The sequence below is a fragment of the Haliotis rufescens genome, unplaced genomic scaffold (genome assembly GCF_023055435.1).
Source record: "Haliotis rufescens isolate VD_foot unplaced genomic scaffold, xgHalRufe1.0.p SCAF_13, whole genome shotgun sequence".
In the NCBI taxonomy this organism is placed as follows: Eukaryota; Metazoa; Mollusca; class Gastropoda; order Lepetellida; family Haliotidae; genus Haliotis; species Haliotis rufescens.
The window spans coordinates 11,099,172-11,116,441 of NW_025963813.1; the positions used below are offsets into that span (position 1 = coordinate 11,099,172).

At 40.8% G+C, this 17,270-nt stretch overlaps 1 protein-coding gene across 7 annotated transcripts in view; it reads left to right on the plus strand.

Moving 5' to 3' along the window:
- Positions 1 to 17,270, plus strand: part of LOC124139082 (short transient receptor potential channel 3-like) — a 66,421-nt gene that overhangs the window by 11,250 nt on the left and 37,901 nt on the right. For all 7 annotated transcript variants that reach the window (XM_046506085.2, XM_046506086.2, XM_048394179.1 and 4 more), the window contains exon 2: positions 9,527 to 9,718. In XM_046506085.2, the coding sequence (XP_046362041.1) occupies positions 9,527 to 9,718 (192 nt within the window). The remainder of the gene's footprint in view (positions 1 to 9,526; positions 9,719 to 17,270) is intronic.

The window sequence follows — 17,270 nt, forward strand, 5'->3', positions numbered from 1 at the left end:
AGAACAAGGAATATCCTGTGTCAATATGATCACGTTGCATCGATGGCCCTGTAAAGCGTTTCAGCTTTAAAATTATTCTCCTCTTTATTTCTGCATTTACAAGCATAAATCTTAGCCTGCGCTGAAACGATTCTGAAAATTGTTATGCCCTAGCACGCGTGCACTCCTTTTTATTCCACCAGCTGGACCAAATCGGCAATGGAGATTGTGCTATAAAATAGTATTTGAGAAGGGTCATATTTTGGAGTCAACATCGTGACAACCGTCAGAGCATATCTCTGTATCGATGCAAGATCCGTGGTTAGGAGCAGTGACAGCTGAGACTAATTATACTCACTGCTTCCAAAACCATTATTTTTGCAACAGACTTTGAATAGTCATTGGGATGAGGATTTTGAATCGAAATTAGATATTTATTCAGCTGTAGCCACAAAACCAGATTTATTTTAATCGAAAACTATTAGATTAATTATGTTTTTAAGAAAAATACCTTGCAACAATGTCATTTTTGATGCAGTCGGTTTCTGGTTTTTTAACATTCGGAATCATTATTATTTTTTGGGAGTATTTTCGGGGACAAGTTATTTTTTCGATTAAAATACCAGCACCCCTCCCCTCCACCCCCTAATTATCACATTGTCGGTTCCTAATTACAGGATCCGATCTAATGAGGTTTTAGTGAGGATAACTGTTCCCAGTAGTAATCGCCCGGGATGCAGGGTGTTCAGATTGACAAGGTCCGTTTTAATGAGGTTTTACTGCATTTGACAAGAGCTTATGAATGTAGGGATGATAGACATGATTCGGTGACAAATGGGGGACTGTTCTCGATGCATCTATCCTGAAACTGTGAGAGTAGGTCAGAGTGTCCTTGAACCTCTTGGGAAGATGAACATCATGCCTCAATTGTTCTTAGATCTGAATAGAGACCCTTGGGAAAGATAGACATGATGGCGAAGTTATCATGGGTCCTCGTTCATGACCAGCAATTGGAGAAACGATGAAGCAATGTTGACCATTGACAAACACAAATACACTGAGTATTGATTTTTACCATGCATGTGTTTAATTTGAATACAGTGTTGTAAATAATAATGGCCACATAATTCACTTAGCTAAGTATATGAATCTGAAAACATATACATCAAGTACGATGCGTGTAACGTACCAGAGTTACCTTTTAGTGATTGGCATGTCATGCCCGTTGTGGTTTACTGAAACAATAATATGATTTATCAACACTGACATAGAACGGATATCAATACTGACATAGAGAGGACATAAGTAGTGACATAGAGAGGACATCAATACTGATGTAGAGAGGACCTCAATACTGACATAGATAGGACGTCAATACTGACATAGAGAGGACATCAATACTGACATAGAGAGGACGTCAAATACTGACATAGAGAGGACCTCAATACTGACATAGATAGGACGTCAATACTGACATAGAGAGGACATCAATACTGACATAGAGAGGACGTCAGATACTGACATAGAGAGGACGTCAAATACTGACATAGAGAGGACATCGATACTGATATTAAGAAGACATCAATACTGACATAGAGAGGACGTCAATACTGACATAGAGAGGACGTCAAATACTGACATAGAGAAGACATCAATACTGACATAGAGAAGACATCAATACTGACATAGAGAGGATGTCAATACTGACATAGAGAGGACGTCAATACTGACATAGAGAAGACATCAATACTGACATATAATGGATAATAGATTATATTCATACTAACTAAGGCCACAGAGTAGTGTCCCTTGTGTGTCCATGAATCCTATGTTCGTGCGTTATGACTCTTGATTTGTCAGCACCACACCAGTGTGGTAAATATCTGAGACCTTCATCAGTTTACTAGTCCATGATATAACTGAAATTATATCAGTCGGGGTCGGGGCGAGTCACATTGTGAAGTTTAACAATTGGAAGCGTGTTCGTTTGATATGCATGACAATTTCAAAACAAATTGTGCGTGTTTGTTCGGCTGAATAATTGACATGCCTTTGCATGTGTTTGTAACGGATGACAGATGGGACAGGATATGCTCACCTGGTGTCATCACTATTTGTAAGTGATTCATGATATCTTTATTCTTTATTCTTTATTCATATCGCATTGCAGGCCATAGGTCTTTTGTACATTAAGATAGTCAGGTTCACAGCGGGCATTAAAAAACTTCAAACATTCATGGCATGGAATATAAGTAATGAAAGCCTTTTCACGGTTTCAGTATGCCATGATGACAACAACATGTTAAGCTTAATTAATGTAGGATGGACATAATATATTTTCCGGAAAAAAAATATGTCGTAGATTATTATAGGTTTTACAAATTAACAGAAAGTGGTATTCGTTTTCGATAAGACCAATGTTAAGAGATTACAAAATCTTTGGTCCCTTGGGACATTGTGATATCTACCCACTTCAATATGGAGTGTATGAGAACTTCAATGATAGAGGGAGAGCGCAGAATGACATTTATCAATATTGATATAAGAAGATATGGTTCAACACAGAAAATTAATTTAAAATGGGAATAGGTACACATTTTAGGACTTTCAACAATTTCTGAATGCCATTCTTGTTCATGAATATATTTTATTCGTGATACAAATTCAAATATGAATAGTTTGGGATGAGAAAGTGAATGGATTTCCCAAACATAGCCGAAAACAAACGTATATAAGGTAGTTTAAACCTTGGATACCCAATGAATCTTGCCATTTACAGTTTCTATTGACAACAGATTAAAGCTATTTCTTGGATAACCACTATCAGGCATAGATATGACCTTACACCAATAAGTTATACAAAGCTTATTTGCTGAAATGTATAAAGGATATCTGTCGCACTCGCCTCTTACAACATGATCAGGTGTAGAAGACGTAACGCCTAAAACTTGTTTGAACACAACACAATGTAGCTGTTCAATTTCTTTATAATATTAAACCCAAAATTCTCGCTCTATATAACATTATTGCTGCTACTTTAGTAGCTATCTTGGAAAATACATCCCAATCGAATGTTTTACATTCCTTAGTGATTTTAAAATACAAAGCAGTATCTACATTACAGCAGCGTTACATACGTTGTAAGACCAATTTGATGTTTTTGAGAATCATACACATATTTATAAGAAGAAACACATTCTAATCCAACATCTCAATGATACCATTTTTTTCATGTTTAAGCATTGTACTTTAGTTTTATCTGAGATGACGGTTAATAAATAGCTATGGCAATAACCGCCAAGAACCTCAATGCGCTCCTGTCGGCCAAGTATAGTATCAACAATTAAAGTTACATCGTCCGCAAACAAAAATGAAAATAGCTGAAGAAGCTCTGGATGAAACTAGATTCCTGGTTCACATTTTGTCTCATTTCTAGAGTCAAGTCATTTATGAACATATCAAACAGAAGAAGGGCTTAGTATACAACCTTGACGGACTCTAACATTACACGGGGGAAAATCTGATTTTTTTTTCATATTTAGTTTAAGAGATAACACATTTATAGATAGATTGGATATTTTTATACATCTTTGTTGAGACTTAGACACATCTACAAAAGATGTATAAACTTGACCTCTCGGTTTACCTTAAAACCGCTGAATGGCAGATAGCGATATACAATATTACGAAAGCCAAGCCTGTGATTCTACACATTTATCACATGATTCACCCCAAAACTGTAATCACTTATTTCATATCTTAGTATAGACGTTGCTAAAGGTATTAAGTTATACCTCTGTTGTTGACTGGTATTGTAGTATCGTCTTTTTGTGGAGGGGAAAAAAAAACTCCATGTGCCTACGTAGAAGGAAAGTATGCAGTATTAAACATTGCATTAAATGATAAATTCAAGATTGGACATTGTATATCCTCAGCATAATTAAACATTTCACCTATGTTTGTCTTCACCAGCTGATTTATCATTTTTAAAGAATTAATAGAGTTAATAACTTCCTCTTGGAGAATAGGAGGGTCAAGAATAGACTCTGCAAGCTGATCGGTGTTCGTATTTATACCTTCATCTTCGGTGTCTGTATCAAATTTAGTTTTAAACATACCATAAAAGTACTTGAGCCACTGGTTCATGTTAATGGTCGGTTTAGGCGTAGCCAGAGTGTTTGATAAACGCTTCAGCGAAGACAAGAACAGTTTGCCATTATGTATATTGTTAACAATTGTGCTTTTGAGGATGACTGATCTTTTCGTGGTTCGAATGATTTGACATAGAGAGGTTAGACGTAGTCAGTCTCTCTGAACGGTGATAAGTCTTTATCAAACAGGGTTGACTCAAACGTTAGAACCACAAGGTCTTTTCATGCACTCTACGGCAGAACTGGTGGCTTCGGACAAATCTGAACCGCATTATCAGGTACCAAAATATACATCTTCCGTGCACTTTTTAAACAGGGATGCTGGGTCGGTGTTAAAGAGATTGTCCCTAAACATGTTACTGATTCATAAACACGTGCTCATGATGATTTCTTGTGAATATGCAAATAGTTTTGTCGCTTTTATTTCAAAGGTGGTCGAACCCCATGAACCAGATTTTCCACCACTGACAAATATGGCTGTAGTTACCAGTTGATGGCGGCCTAGTGATCATTACAGACCTTATTCAGATTTAGTGCCGACACCCCAGTGACCAGTGACATAAATTCCATGTCAAGCAATAACCTGATTGTTGTTAATTGTCCTTCATCTCCGTGTAATAGGGATGAAATAGGCCCGGATTATTTACTTCCTGATAACGTGGCGATATAAGTCAAGTATTGCGCCATTATGCATGAGTCGGCCTGCTCCGTGCTTTTATGTTGAGATCATATCTTCAAACAGCGGGCTTGACTCTGGTTAATAACAGCTGTAGAGCTTGCAACTTGCTCAGTTATCAGGCAATTGTAATTGAACGTAATGACACACAAACAACGCAAACACACACACACACACACACTCACACACACACACACACACACACACACACACACACACACACACACACATACACATATATATATATACGTATTTGGTTTGTTACAGATGAGTGAATTCAGTTTACCGTTATTGTTGTATTTGCATATACTATTTCCGTCAAGACTAGCACTTTGGCACTGATGGCATTTAAATGAGTAAAGTCGACACGTCGTTGGTTAGGCGAGGATGTTTAACGTCGCACTCAGCGATATTCCAGCTATATGACGGCGGTCTGTAAAAATACGAGTCTGGACCAGACAATCAAGTGATTGACATCATGAGCATCGATCCACGCATGCATTAATCAAGCCAGCAAGCCTGACCCCCGATCCCTTGAATCGCCTTTCACAACAATCATATTCGCCTTTTAGGGAACGCATTGGTTGCTGAAGACCTATTCTAACCCGGATCTCAGTCAAGCTTATGTGACCGGGAATTTGTGTACAGTGATAACCGTCAATGATTGTTATTCATTGTATACATATGGAGTGATAAAACTAAACTTTTACTGTAAATGTAAAATACAGTAAACACTGTATCAGTGATAAATATTATATATTGCTGTATAACGTATTATGTTCATTGTATCCATTTGCATTGCACCATAAAATAATTACTTAACGACACATACATAAACAAATGATATGATTTTATATATCAGAAAGTTACCAATCCAGATAAACTTTTGTGAATAAAAATATGGTTAACCATGTTTTAAACAGTGAGTGAGTGAGTATGGTTTTACGCCGCTTTTAGCAATATTCCAGCAAAATCACGGCGGGGGACACCAGAAATGGGCTTTACATATTGTACCCATGTCAGGAATCGAACCCGGGTCTTTGACGTGACGAGCTAACGCTTTTTAAACAGTGATACATGTACCAGTGATAATTATGTCTGACATAGACTATACCATGATACCCCATTGTTTAAAGCATTATTACGAATCATTGGCCCTGTACCTTAACAACTGGGACAGGCAAAGAGGGCACCGTCCACAGGAACATATGCGAAGGTTATCGATATCTCCATACGCCGTAAAACTCATAAACTCATGGCACGAGTACGTACACGAATTCAAGACGGTGTCCAGAGAACCCGATGTCCGCTGGACATTGTATCCTAGGATAAGTTGCCCTTCCAGAAGGTGTCTAACGTCCAACAGATTTAGCAATAGGTGACCATTCCTGAGTTTAGAAACGACCGCACCATAGGCCTAGTTTCGGGAAGCTATGTCACGTTCATGCCATTTAAGGATTGGAGCTACATTCAATCATTTTTTTCCTATGGGACTATGAATTCTTCATCGGCAAATTATAAACATTGACCTCAGGTGTTCGTTAATTTCACCTCCTGCGTCGTATGGTAAAAAATTCCACAATGATTACATCATATTACCACTGTTGATTACACATAATCAGCATGTTTTGCACCACATGTCGCATCTACATACATACATACATAAAAAGTAACAGTTTTCTTGTACTGTAATACAGGACACTGTAAGTCAAGACAAAGAACTTTACATCTGGCTATGTCGATAAGTCCCGTTATGCCGACTCCTTTTATGAAGAATCTGGTATCACTGAATCTACTAATATCGACCCTTGTATTAAGAAGCACGTTATGAAGACACGCCGTATGGTGTATGGGTATCGTGCACTTTTTACCATGAATCCCGTCATCTTGTATCATAAATTACCGTTACTTTGCACATTGCGCCATAAACTACTGTAACTCTTCACCTTCTACGGTAAACTCTACGATTAAGTATACGAGGAACCAGTGTCTAATAGTTGAAATAGTTAATTAAACCACGAGGCACGCAGCCACTATATGTGGGCCTAGTATGAGCAAAGTACTGTACAAATACTAGAATGCATAAAGTAACATACTATAAAAAAATTTGCAAAAACATATTTCGCGGTTCATAAACGGATACGCATATTAAGTTGTTAATTTCACACAATTTCTCCCATGTCGCCGTGGCAGAAGACGACGTTCGTCAGCCTTCCCAGTTCGAATTCCGTTGGCGACAAACGTTTTTCATGAATTTGTTCTATCATCAAAATAAATGATAGGGGAAAAAAGAAGTTCCGTCATTGCCAAGTGGTGTTTAACTAACAATTCAGTTAGTTAGACCACGGGCAAAGGAGCCATGGTTTAACTAGCGTTACCTTGCACCTTCTATTAATTACCGTTACTTTGCACATTGTGCCACAAACTACTGAAACTTTGCACCTTCTAAGATTAACTCCCGTTGCCTTTTAACTTCTACGGTTAACTAGCGTTACCTTGCACCTTCTATTAATTACCGTTACTTTGAACCTTCTAATATGATAACTTTGCATCTTCAAATATTAACCGCCGTTACCCTACACCTTGTATAAATTACTATAGCATTGCGGGGGCACTGGTGGGCCAGTCGTCTAAGGCGCCGCAATTCGCTGTGCAGAGTTGCGTCCCTTGGGTACGCCAGAAACCTATGATTGTGGGTTCGAATCCCGGTTCACCCCGATTATGTTTCTAGGTTTGTCAGCACCATACCCGTGCTCGTGGGTTTCACCGAAGTGGTAAACCTCGAAGATCTGCATCACTTCGGGCTTTCCTGCCACATTAAGCTGACACGCCGTGATATAACTGGAATACTGTTAAAAGCGGCGTAAAACCCAACTCACTCAGTCACTCACTCACTATAGCCTTGCAAGGTGAACCATTGCACCTTCAACTATTTTACTATCATTACATCACACCATGTTCAAGATGTCTTTTGAAGCCGCCGCGTGTCTAAACCTACACCGAGCCTTGTTAAACAAAATCCCGTTAAAACAAAACCACAGGGTGCAATGTCGAACGCGACAGAAAAAAATACATATTCGAAACACCAAGAACCACCACGTGTTCGTGGCAGTTCGTTAATTCCAACCCCCGCATAGTTACATAAAAATCTCTCCATGATTACATCACATTACCGCTGCTTGCCACACACAATCACATAAGTATCCGACGTCTGGCTTCCTCGCTACGCTCCAGGAAAATACTATAATAATTATAACTGTCCGTTAAGAAATCCAAATGTTCCAATACTTCACGTGGAGGCGGTAAGGGATTTTTATACCTTTTGTTCGTTGTCAATACGAAGTAGAATTAATGAATATAAGGATAAAAAAGAAAATACTCTTTGAAAAATACTCAACTTTTATATAACATAACCTGCAAACTGAAGATATCATGTGAGCTTGACATCTAAAGGTACGAGACCTGTTTAAATTTAGATCCAAGAAATATTTTTCGGCAGTGATATGAGTGGTTCCCTTTTATGTTTAAGAGACATCGATGCCGTTTCTGAAATATTTGGTTCGTGTATTCAGTTAAATTCCGACATACAAGCTTCCCTGCCTTTTTTGTACAAAAAAAGGGCTGCAAAACTTTGGCTTCTCCTTTCAAAGAAAGACGCTTTTAGTAGTCTTGGAGAATTCTCCAAACAAAATACCAAATTTGGAGAAATATCCATGCGTTTTGTCATATTTGTTTCAAAATGACAATAGTTATGTTTTGTTGAATGCACTCCTGCGTACATTTATATGACTACTGATTGCTATTGAAAAGGCTTACATTTTACAGTGTCGACTTTCGCATTTTAAGCCTCTGACTAACCCATACAATACTCATTAACACTTACTTAAGTAAGACATTGAAAAAACCCAATTAAAAACATATTTTTTTATTTCCTCCCGCGACCGTCATAATTCATTTTATTTTAAAGTTTTTAAGATAAATTTTCAACATTATTATTTTATCATATTTCAAATAAATTATATATTTTATTCATACGGATAGCGACAGAAAATGAGTTTAAAAAAAACAACATTTTACTTATTTCTGGTCGCCGGAATAAAAACTCCACTGCTTTTCACAGTCAATGTTTTGGAGTCGGGGGATACGTTAAGCAAGTGTGTTAAAAGTCTGGCCTTAATTGCTTAATGTTGGTCATGGGGCACGGGTGACCCAGTTGTCTTAGGCGCCGCAATTCGCTGTGCAGAGTCCCTTAGTCACGCCAGAAACCTAATAGTATGATTGTGGGTTCGAATCCCTGTTCTCCCCGATTATGGTTCTAGGTTTGTCAGCACCATATCCGTGCTCGTGGGTTTCATCGAAGTGGTAAACGTCTAAGACCTGCATCACTTCGGGCTTTCCTCCCACATTAAGCTGACACGCCGTGATATGACTGGAATACTGTTAAAAGCGGCGTTAAACCCAACTCACTCACTCACTAATGTTGGTCATTGTGTTCGGTGCGTCAGCCTGGTGCTTGAAGTACTTACTAAATGATGTCATAGTTTCGATTTACAGGAACAGGAGAGGTTAAAGGTCATTGGCTGATAGGAGATACCTTCCTGTGGAACTAGAATGTTAAACTAAAAACTAAAGTAATAATAAACACACACCCATTACAACACCTTTGTTTCTTATATTTCAAAATACCCATTGTACTCTAACAACGACATAAACATTTCAGGTGATCTACAACGAACTTGCAGCTCAAGTCGAAACTTTCACCTTGGCCTTGCTAGATCAATGCCAAAGTTCAGACGAGGTCAAGGCCGTTCTGAGTGGCAAGCCGGATCTACCCGAGGAGGATGCTGATGATGAAGAAGACAACGACATCCTCCCTATGCTCAGTACTGCTATACGGATGGAGCAGAAACGGGTAAGTTCTCTCAGGCTGTACAACGTTGGGTGCGTTGGTACTATTTCGTAGTATCATTGCTTCAAATGCCACGCCCGGGTATACTTAATGAAATAGTATTAATACCATCAATTGAATATGTCTCTATTGTAAGACCACTGTGTGCCCTACGATGGTGAGCGGACATATTTAATTCCCAAAACTGTAAGTGATAACTATTATTAATTACAAAGAATATGTCAGTCAACAAATGTTAATGTCATGTTAAACTTTGCCAGGTTCCTGAATTGTATCTTCACGGGAAGATAAAGCACCTGTTAATCTCCCCTTAAGAAATAACTCTCTGTAAAATGGTACTTGTAAACCTTTTTGCGCTATGGGTCTGATGGCCTTCATGCAAATAAAACTGTCTGTCTGTCTGTCTGTCAATTGTAATTGGCCTATGAAACATATTTCTTTCAATAAAGTTGAAGGTGGATAAGGAACATTTGAACAGGAATGACAACCAATTAAGAGTGGGTAAGAACAACCAATTAGGTTTCTGTTATAAGAAAGTATGGAAGCTACCCAATTAGGTTTATTTCTCTGACAAGAGAGAAGGGAAGCTACCCAATAAGACATGTTTCTGTGACAAGAGAGAAGGGAAGTTACCCAATAACGTTTATTTCTCTGACAAGAGAGAAGGGAAGCTACCCAATAAGGCATGTTTCTCTGACAAGAGAGAAGGGAAGCTACCCAAAAAGACATGTTTCTGTGACAAGAAAGCAGAAACGTAACCAATAAGGTATGTTAAGGTGAAAAGAGAGAAGGGAAGCTACCCAATAAGATATGTTAAGGTGACAAGAGAGTAGGGAAGCTACCCAATAAGATATGTTAAGGTGACAAGAGAGAAGGGAAGCTACCCAATAAGATATGTTAAGGTGACAAGAGAGAAGGGAAGCTACCCAATAAGATATGTTAAGGTGACAAGAGAGTAGAGAAGCTACCCAATAAGATATGTTAAGGTGACAAGAGAGCAGGGAAGCTATCCAATAAGATATGTTAAGGTGACAAGAGAGCAGGGAAGCTACCCAATAAGGTATGTTAAGGTGACAAGAGAGCAGGGAAGCTACCCAATAAGGTATGTTAAGGTGACAAGAGAGCAGGTAAGGTACCCAATGAGGTATGTTAAGGTGACAAGAGAGAAGGGAAGCTACCCAATTAGGTATGTTAAGGTGACAAGAGAGCAGGGAAGCTACCCAATAAGGTATGTTAAGGTGACAAGAGATCAGGGAAGCTATCCAATAAGATATGTTAAGGTGACAAGAGAGCAGGGAAGCTACCCAATAAGGTATGTTAAGGTGACAAGAGAGCAGGGAAGCTACCCAATAAGGTATGTTAAGGTGACAAGAGAGCAGGTAAGGTACCCAATGAGGTATGTTAAGGTGACAAGAGAGAAGGGAAGCTACCCAATTAGGTATGTTAAGGTGACAAGAGAGCAGGGAAGCTACCCAATAAGGTATGTTAAGGTGACAAGAGATCAGGGAAGCTATCCAATAAGATATGTTAAGGTGACAAGAGAGCAGGGAAGCTACCCAATAAGGTGTGTTAAGGTGACAAGAGAGCAGGGAAGCTACCCAATAAGGTATGTTAAGGTGACAAGAGAGAAGGGAAGCTACCCAATAAGATATGTTAAGGTGACAAGAGAGAAGGGAAGCTACCCAATAAGATATGTTAAGGTGACAAGAGAGCAGGGAAGCTACCCAATAAGGTATGTTAAAGTGACAAGAGAGAAGGGAAGCTACCCAATAAGGTATGTTAAGGTGACAAGAGAGCAGGGAAGCTACCCAATAAGGTATGTTAAGGTGACAAGAGAGCAGGGAAGCTACCCAATAAGGTATGTTAAGGTGACAAGAGAGCAGGTAAGGTACCCAATGAGGTATGTTAAGGTGACAAGAGAGCAGGGAAGCTACACAATAAGGTATGTTAAAGTGACAAGAGAGCAGGGAAGCTACACAATAAGATATGTTAAGGTGACAAGAGAGCAGGGAAGCTACCCAATAAGGTATGTTAAGGTGACAAGAGAGCAGGGAAGCTACCCAATAAGGTATGTTAAGGTGACAAGAGAGCAGGGAAGCTACCCAATAAGGTATGTTAAGGTGACAAGAGAGCAGGGAAGCTACCCAATAAGGTATGTTAAGCTACAAGAGAGCAGAGAAGCTACCCAATAAGGTATGTAAAGGTGACAAGAGAGCAGGGAAGCTACCCAATAAGGTGTGTTAAGGTGACAAGAGAGTAGGGAAGCTACCCAATAAGGTGTGTTAAGGTGACAAGAGAGTAGAGAAGCTACCCAATAAGGTATGTTAAGGTGACAAGAGAGCAGGGAAGCTACCCAATAAGGTATGTTAAGGTGACAAGAGAGCAGGGAAGCTACCCAATAAGGTGTGTTAAGGTGACAAGAGAGAAGGGAAGCTATCCAATAAGGTATGTTAAGGTGACAAGAGAGCAGGGAAGCTATCCAATAAGGTATGTTAAGGTGACAAGAGAGCAGGGAAGCTATCCAATAAGATATGTTAAGGTGACAAGAGAGCAGGGAAGCTACCCAATAAGGTATGTTAAGGTGACAAGAGAGCAGGGAAGCTACCCAATAAGGTATGTTAAGGTGACAAGAGAGCAGGGAAGCTACCCAATAAGGTATGTTAAGCTGACAAGAGAGCAGGGAAGCTACCCAATAAGGTATGTTAAGGTGACAAGAGAGAAGGGGAGCGACCCAATAAGGTATGTTAAGGTGACAAGAGAGTAGAGAAGCTACACAATAAGGTATGTTAAGGTGACAAGAGAGAAGGGAAGCTACCCAATACGGTATGTTAAGGTGACAAGAGAGAAGGGAAGCTACCCAATAAGATATGTTAAGGTGACAAGAGAGCAGGGAAGCTACCCCATAAGATATGTTAAGGTGACAAGAGAGCAGGGAAGCTATCCAATAAGATATGTTAAGGTGACAAGAGAGCAGGGAAGCTACCCAATAAGGTATGTTAAGGTGACAAGAGAGCAGGGAAGCTACCCAATAAGGTATGTTAAGGTGACAAGAGAGCAGGGAAGCTACCCAATAAGGTATGTTAAGGTGACAAGAGAGAAGGGAAGCTACCCAATAAGGTATGTTAAGGTGACAAGAGAGCAAGGAAGCTACCCAATAAGGTATGTTAAGGTGACAAGAGAGCAGGGAAGCTACCCAATAAGGTATGTTAAGGTGACAAGAGAGTAGAGAAGCTACCCAATAAGGTATGTTAAGGTGACAAGAGAGAAGGGAAGCTACCCAATAAGGTGTGTTAAGGTGACAAGAGAGAAGGGAGGCTACCCAATAAGATATGTTAAGGTGACAAGAGAGCAGGGAAGCTACCCAATAAGGTATGTTAAGGTGACAAGAGAGAAGGGAAGCTACCCAATAAGGTGTGTTAAGGTGACAAGAGAGAAGGGAAGCTACCCAATAAGATATGTTAAGGTGACAAGAGAGTAGAGAAGCTACCCAATAAGGTATGTTAAGGTGACAAGAGAGAAGGGAAGCTACCCAATAAGATATGTTAAGGTGACAAGAGAGCAGGGAAGCTACCCAATAAGGTATGTTAAGGTGACAAGAGAGCAGGGAAGCTACCCAATAAGGTATGTTAAGGTGACAAGAGAGTAGAGAAGCTATCCAATAAGGTATGTTAAGGTGACAAGAGAGCAGGGAAGCTACCCAATAAGATATGTTAAGGTGACAAGAGAGCAGGGAAGCTACCCAATAAGGTATGTTAAGGTGACAAGAGAGCAGGGAAGCTACCCAATAAGGTGTGTTAAGGTGACAAGAGAGCAGGGAAGCTACCCAATAAGGTGTGTTAAGGTGACAAGAGAGCAGGGAAGCTACCCAATAAGGTGTGTTAAGCTGACAAGAGAGCAGGGAAGTTACCCAATAAGGTATGTTAAGCTGACAAGAGAGCAGGGAAGCTACCCAATAAGATATGTTAAGGTGACAAGAGAGCAGGGAAGCTACCCAATAAGGTGTGTTAAGCTGACAAGAGAGCAGGGAAGCTACCCAATAAGGTATGTTAAGGTGACAAGAGAGCAGGGAAGCTACCCAATAAGGTATGTTAAGGTGACAAGAGAGCAGGGAAGCTACCCAATAAGGTATGTTAAGGTGACAAGAGAGCAGGGAAGCTACCCAATAAGGTGTGTTAAGGTGACAAGAGAGAAGGGAAGCTACCCAATAAGGTATGTTAAGGTGACAAGAGAGAAGGGAAGCTACCCAATAAGGTGTGTTAAGGTGACAAGAGAGAAGGGAAGCTACCCAATAAGGTATGTTAAGGTGACAAGAGAGAAGGGAAGCTACCCAATAAGGTGTGTTAAGGTGACAAGAGAGCAGGGAAGCTACCCAATAAGGTATGTTAAGGTGACAAGAGAGCAGGGAAGCTACCCAATAAGGTATGTTAAGGTGACAAGAGAGCAGGGAAGCTACCCAATAAGGTATGTTAAGGTGACAAGACAGCAGGGAAGCTACCCAATAAGGTATGTTAAGGTGACAAGAGAGCAGGGAAGCTACCAAATAAGGTATGTTAAGGTGACAAGAGAGCAGGGAAGCTACCCAATAAGATATGTTAAGGTGACAAGAGAGCAGGGAAGCTACCCAATAAGGTGTGTTAAGGTGACAAGAGAGCAGGGAAGCTACCCAATAAGGTATGTTAAGGTGACAAGAGAGCAGGGAAGCTACCCAATAAGGTGTGTTAAGGTGACAAGAGAGCAGGGAAGCTACCCAATAAGGTGTGTTAAGGTGACAAGAGAGAAGGGAAGCTACCCAATAAGGTATGTTAAGGTGACAAGAGAGAAGGGAAGCTACCCAATAAGGTGTGTTAAGGTGACAAGAGAGCAGGGAAGCTACCCAATAAGGTATGTTAAGGTGACAAGAGAGAAGGGAAGCTACCCAATAAGGTATGTTAAGGTGACAAGAGAGAAGGGAAGCTACCCAATAAGGTGTGTTAAGGTGACAAGAGAGAAGGGAAGCTACCCAATAAGATATGTTAAGGTGACAAGAGAGAAGGGAACCTACCCAATAAGGTATGTTAAGGTGACAAGAGAGCAGGGAAGCTACCCAATAAGGTGTGTTAAGGTGACAAGAGAGAAGGGAAGCTACCCAATAAGGTATGTTAAGGTGACAAGAGAGTAGAGAAGCTACACAATAAGGTATGTTAAGGTGACAAGAGAGAAGGGAAGCTACCCAATACGGTATGTTAAGGTGACAAGAGAGAAGGGAAGCTACCCAATAAGATATGTTAAGGTGACAAGAGAGAAGGGAACCTACCCAATAAGGTATGTTAAGGTGACAAGAGAGCAGGGAAGCTACCCAATAAGGTGTGTTAAGGTGACAAGAGAGAAGGGAAGCTACCCAATAAGGTATGTTAAGGTGACAAGAGAGTAGAGAAGCTACACAATAAGGTATGTTAAGGTGACAAGAGAGAAGGGAAGCTACCCAATACGGTATGTTAAGGTGACAAGAGAGCAGGGAAGCTACCCCATAAGGTATGTTAAGGTGACAAGAGAGCAGGGAAGCTACCCAATAAGGTATGTTAAGCTGACAAGAGAGAAGGGAAGCTACCCAATAAGGTATGTTAAGCTGACAAGAGAGTAGAGAAGCTACCCAATAAGATATGTTAAGGTGACAAGAGAGCAGGGAAGCTACCCCATAAGATATGTTAAGGTGACAAGAGAGCAGGGAAGCTACCCAATAAGGTATTTTAAGGTGACAAGAGAACAGGGAAGCTACCCAATAAGGTATGTTAAGGTGACAAGAGAGAAGGGAAGCTATCCAATAAGGTGTGTTTCTGTGACAAGAGAGCAGGGAAGCTATCCAATAAGGTAAGATTCTGTAACATGACAGCAGGAAAGTAACCAGTGAGGTATGTTTCTGTGACAAGAGAGTAGAGAAGCTATCCAATAAGGTGTGTTTCTGTTACACGAGAGCAGGCAGGACAGGCAGCCAAACCTTGATTACCCAAGGCCAACATGAAAGCGGGCGCTGTTTTCAGGGGCATTGTAACTGCGCAATTGTTACAATCACTCATCACCTGCCACTGACTATTGATCAGGCCCTGTGTGTTTGAATCCTCGAGAGATCTAACCTTTATTCGCACTGTTTGGAAATCCAGAGCGTCCATTGTATAAAGGTATCCCCGAGACTTTCGGCTGACCAGTACCATAGTCTTAAGAAATCAACAACCTGTAACAAACCGTAAACACGAATGCGGTTCTATTGTTAAATCAGATCAAATATATTTTCATTGTTTGAAAGACCTCACGCCCCAAGGCAACGTAAGAAACATGGACATGTTCATGTACGTTGTTTGTTGTTTAGCGCCGCACTCACCAATATTCCAGTTATATGACGACGGCCTGTAAATAATCGAGGCTGGGCCAGACAATCCAGTGTTTGACATCAATACGAGCATGTATTTTAATGCACATTGAATCACATATGTTTCAATATCCCATTTCGGAACATTAAGAAATTGATGTATGTTCAAATAATAGCTGTGCTGTTTGTATCTTCTTTCGATGTTGGTTGGTTTGTTGTTGTACGCCGCACTCAGCAATATTCCAGCTATATGACGGCGGTCTGTAAATGATCGAGTCTGGACCAGACAATCCAGTGATTAATATCATGAGCATCGATCCATGCAAGGGGATCGAAGATGTGCATCAACCAAGTCAGCGAGCCTGACCACCCGATCCCGTTAGTCGCCTCTTAAGCCCCCATTACACAGTGCTGCGTCCTTTGTGCCACCTTCGAGCGATCAAAAACTGGCCAGGACGCTCAATGGTCGCCTAAACCCAGAAAATTATGTTTCTATGTAACTGTTCCAGCAGTTGTTCAGCAGTAACTGCTCGAGTTGTTCAGCGTCTGCAACCACAATGAAACACCGCAGGTACAAGCCCTCCATTTATAGTCAGGCTGAGGAGGCACTACAGGTAGCTCAAAGGAGGCAGAAAAGAGGCATAAGCATTGCCATGGTGTCTTAAGTGTTGCCGTGGTCGCCGAATGGAGGCACGGCGGTCGCCATACTCATCGTTCAATGCACGCTGTTGGTCGCCCAAAGAAGGCACAAGGGAGGCAGAAGTATCGCCTAGATTTACGGGGCAGTATTTCAGCAGAACGCATCTTTTATCTGGCGACCATTGGGCGACCACTGTGCCTTCATTCTGCAACAACGGCAATACTTGTTTCTCCCTTCTGCCTCCTTTGAGACACCTTTGAGCAACCAACCTCCTCGGGGACCTTTGTGCGACTGTTTTGAACATGTTCAAAAATTCACGGCGACCATAGCGTCCATGGCGATGTCTGAACCTCCTGTGTACCACCTTGGAACGACCTAGGCAACCATTCTGCCTCCTTTGAGCCTCCAACGACGACCTGACAAATTCTATGGTCGCACACGGGAGGCACAAAGGTCGCCATCCTGTGTAAAGGCCCCATTACGACAAGCATAGTCGCCTCTTACAGCAAGCATGGGTTGCCGTGATATAACTGGAATAATGTTAAAAGCGGCGCTAAACCCAACTCACTCAC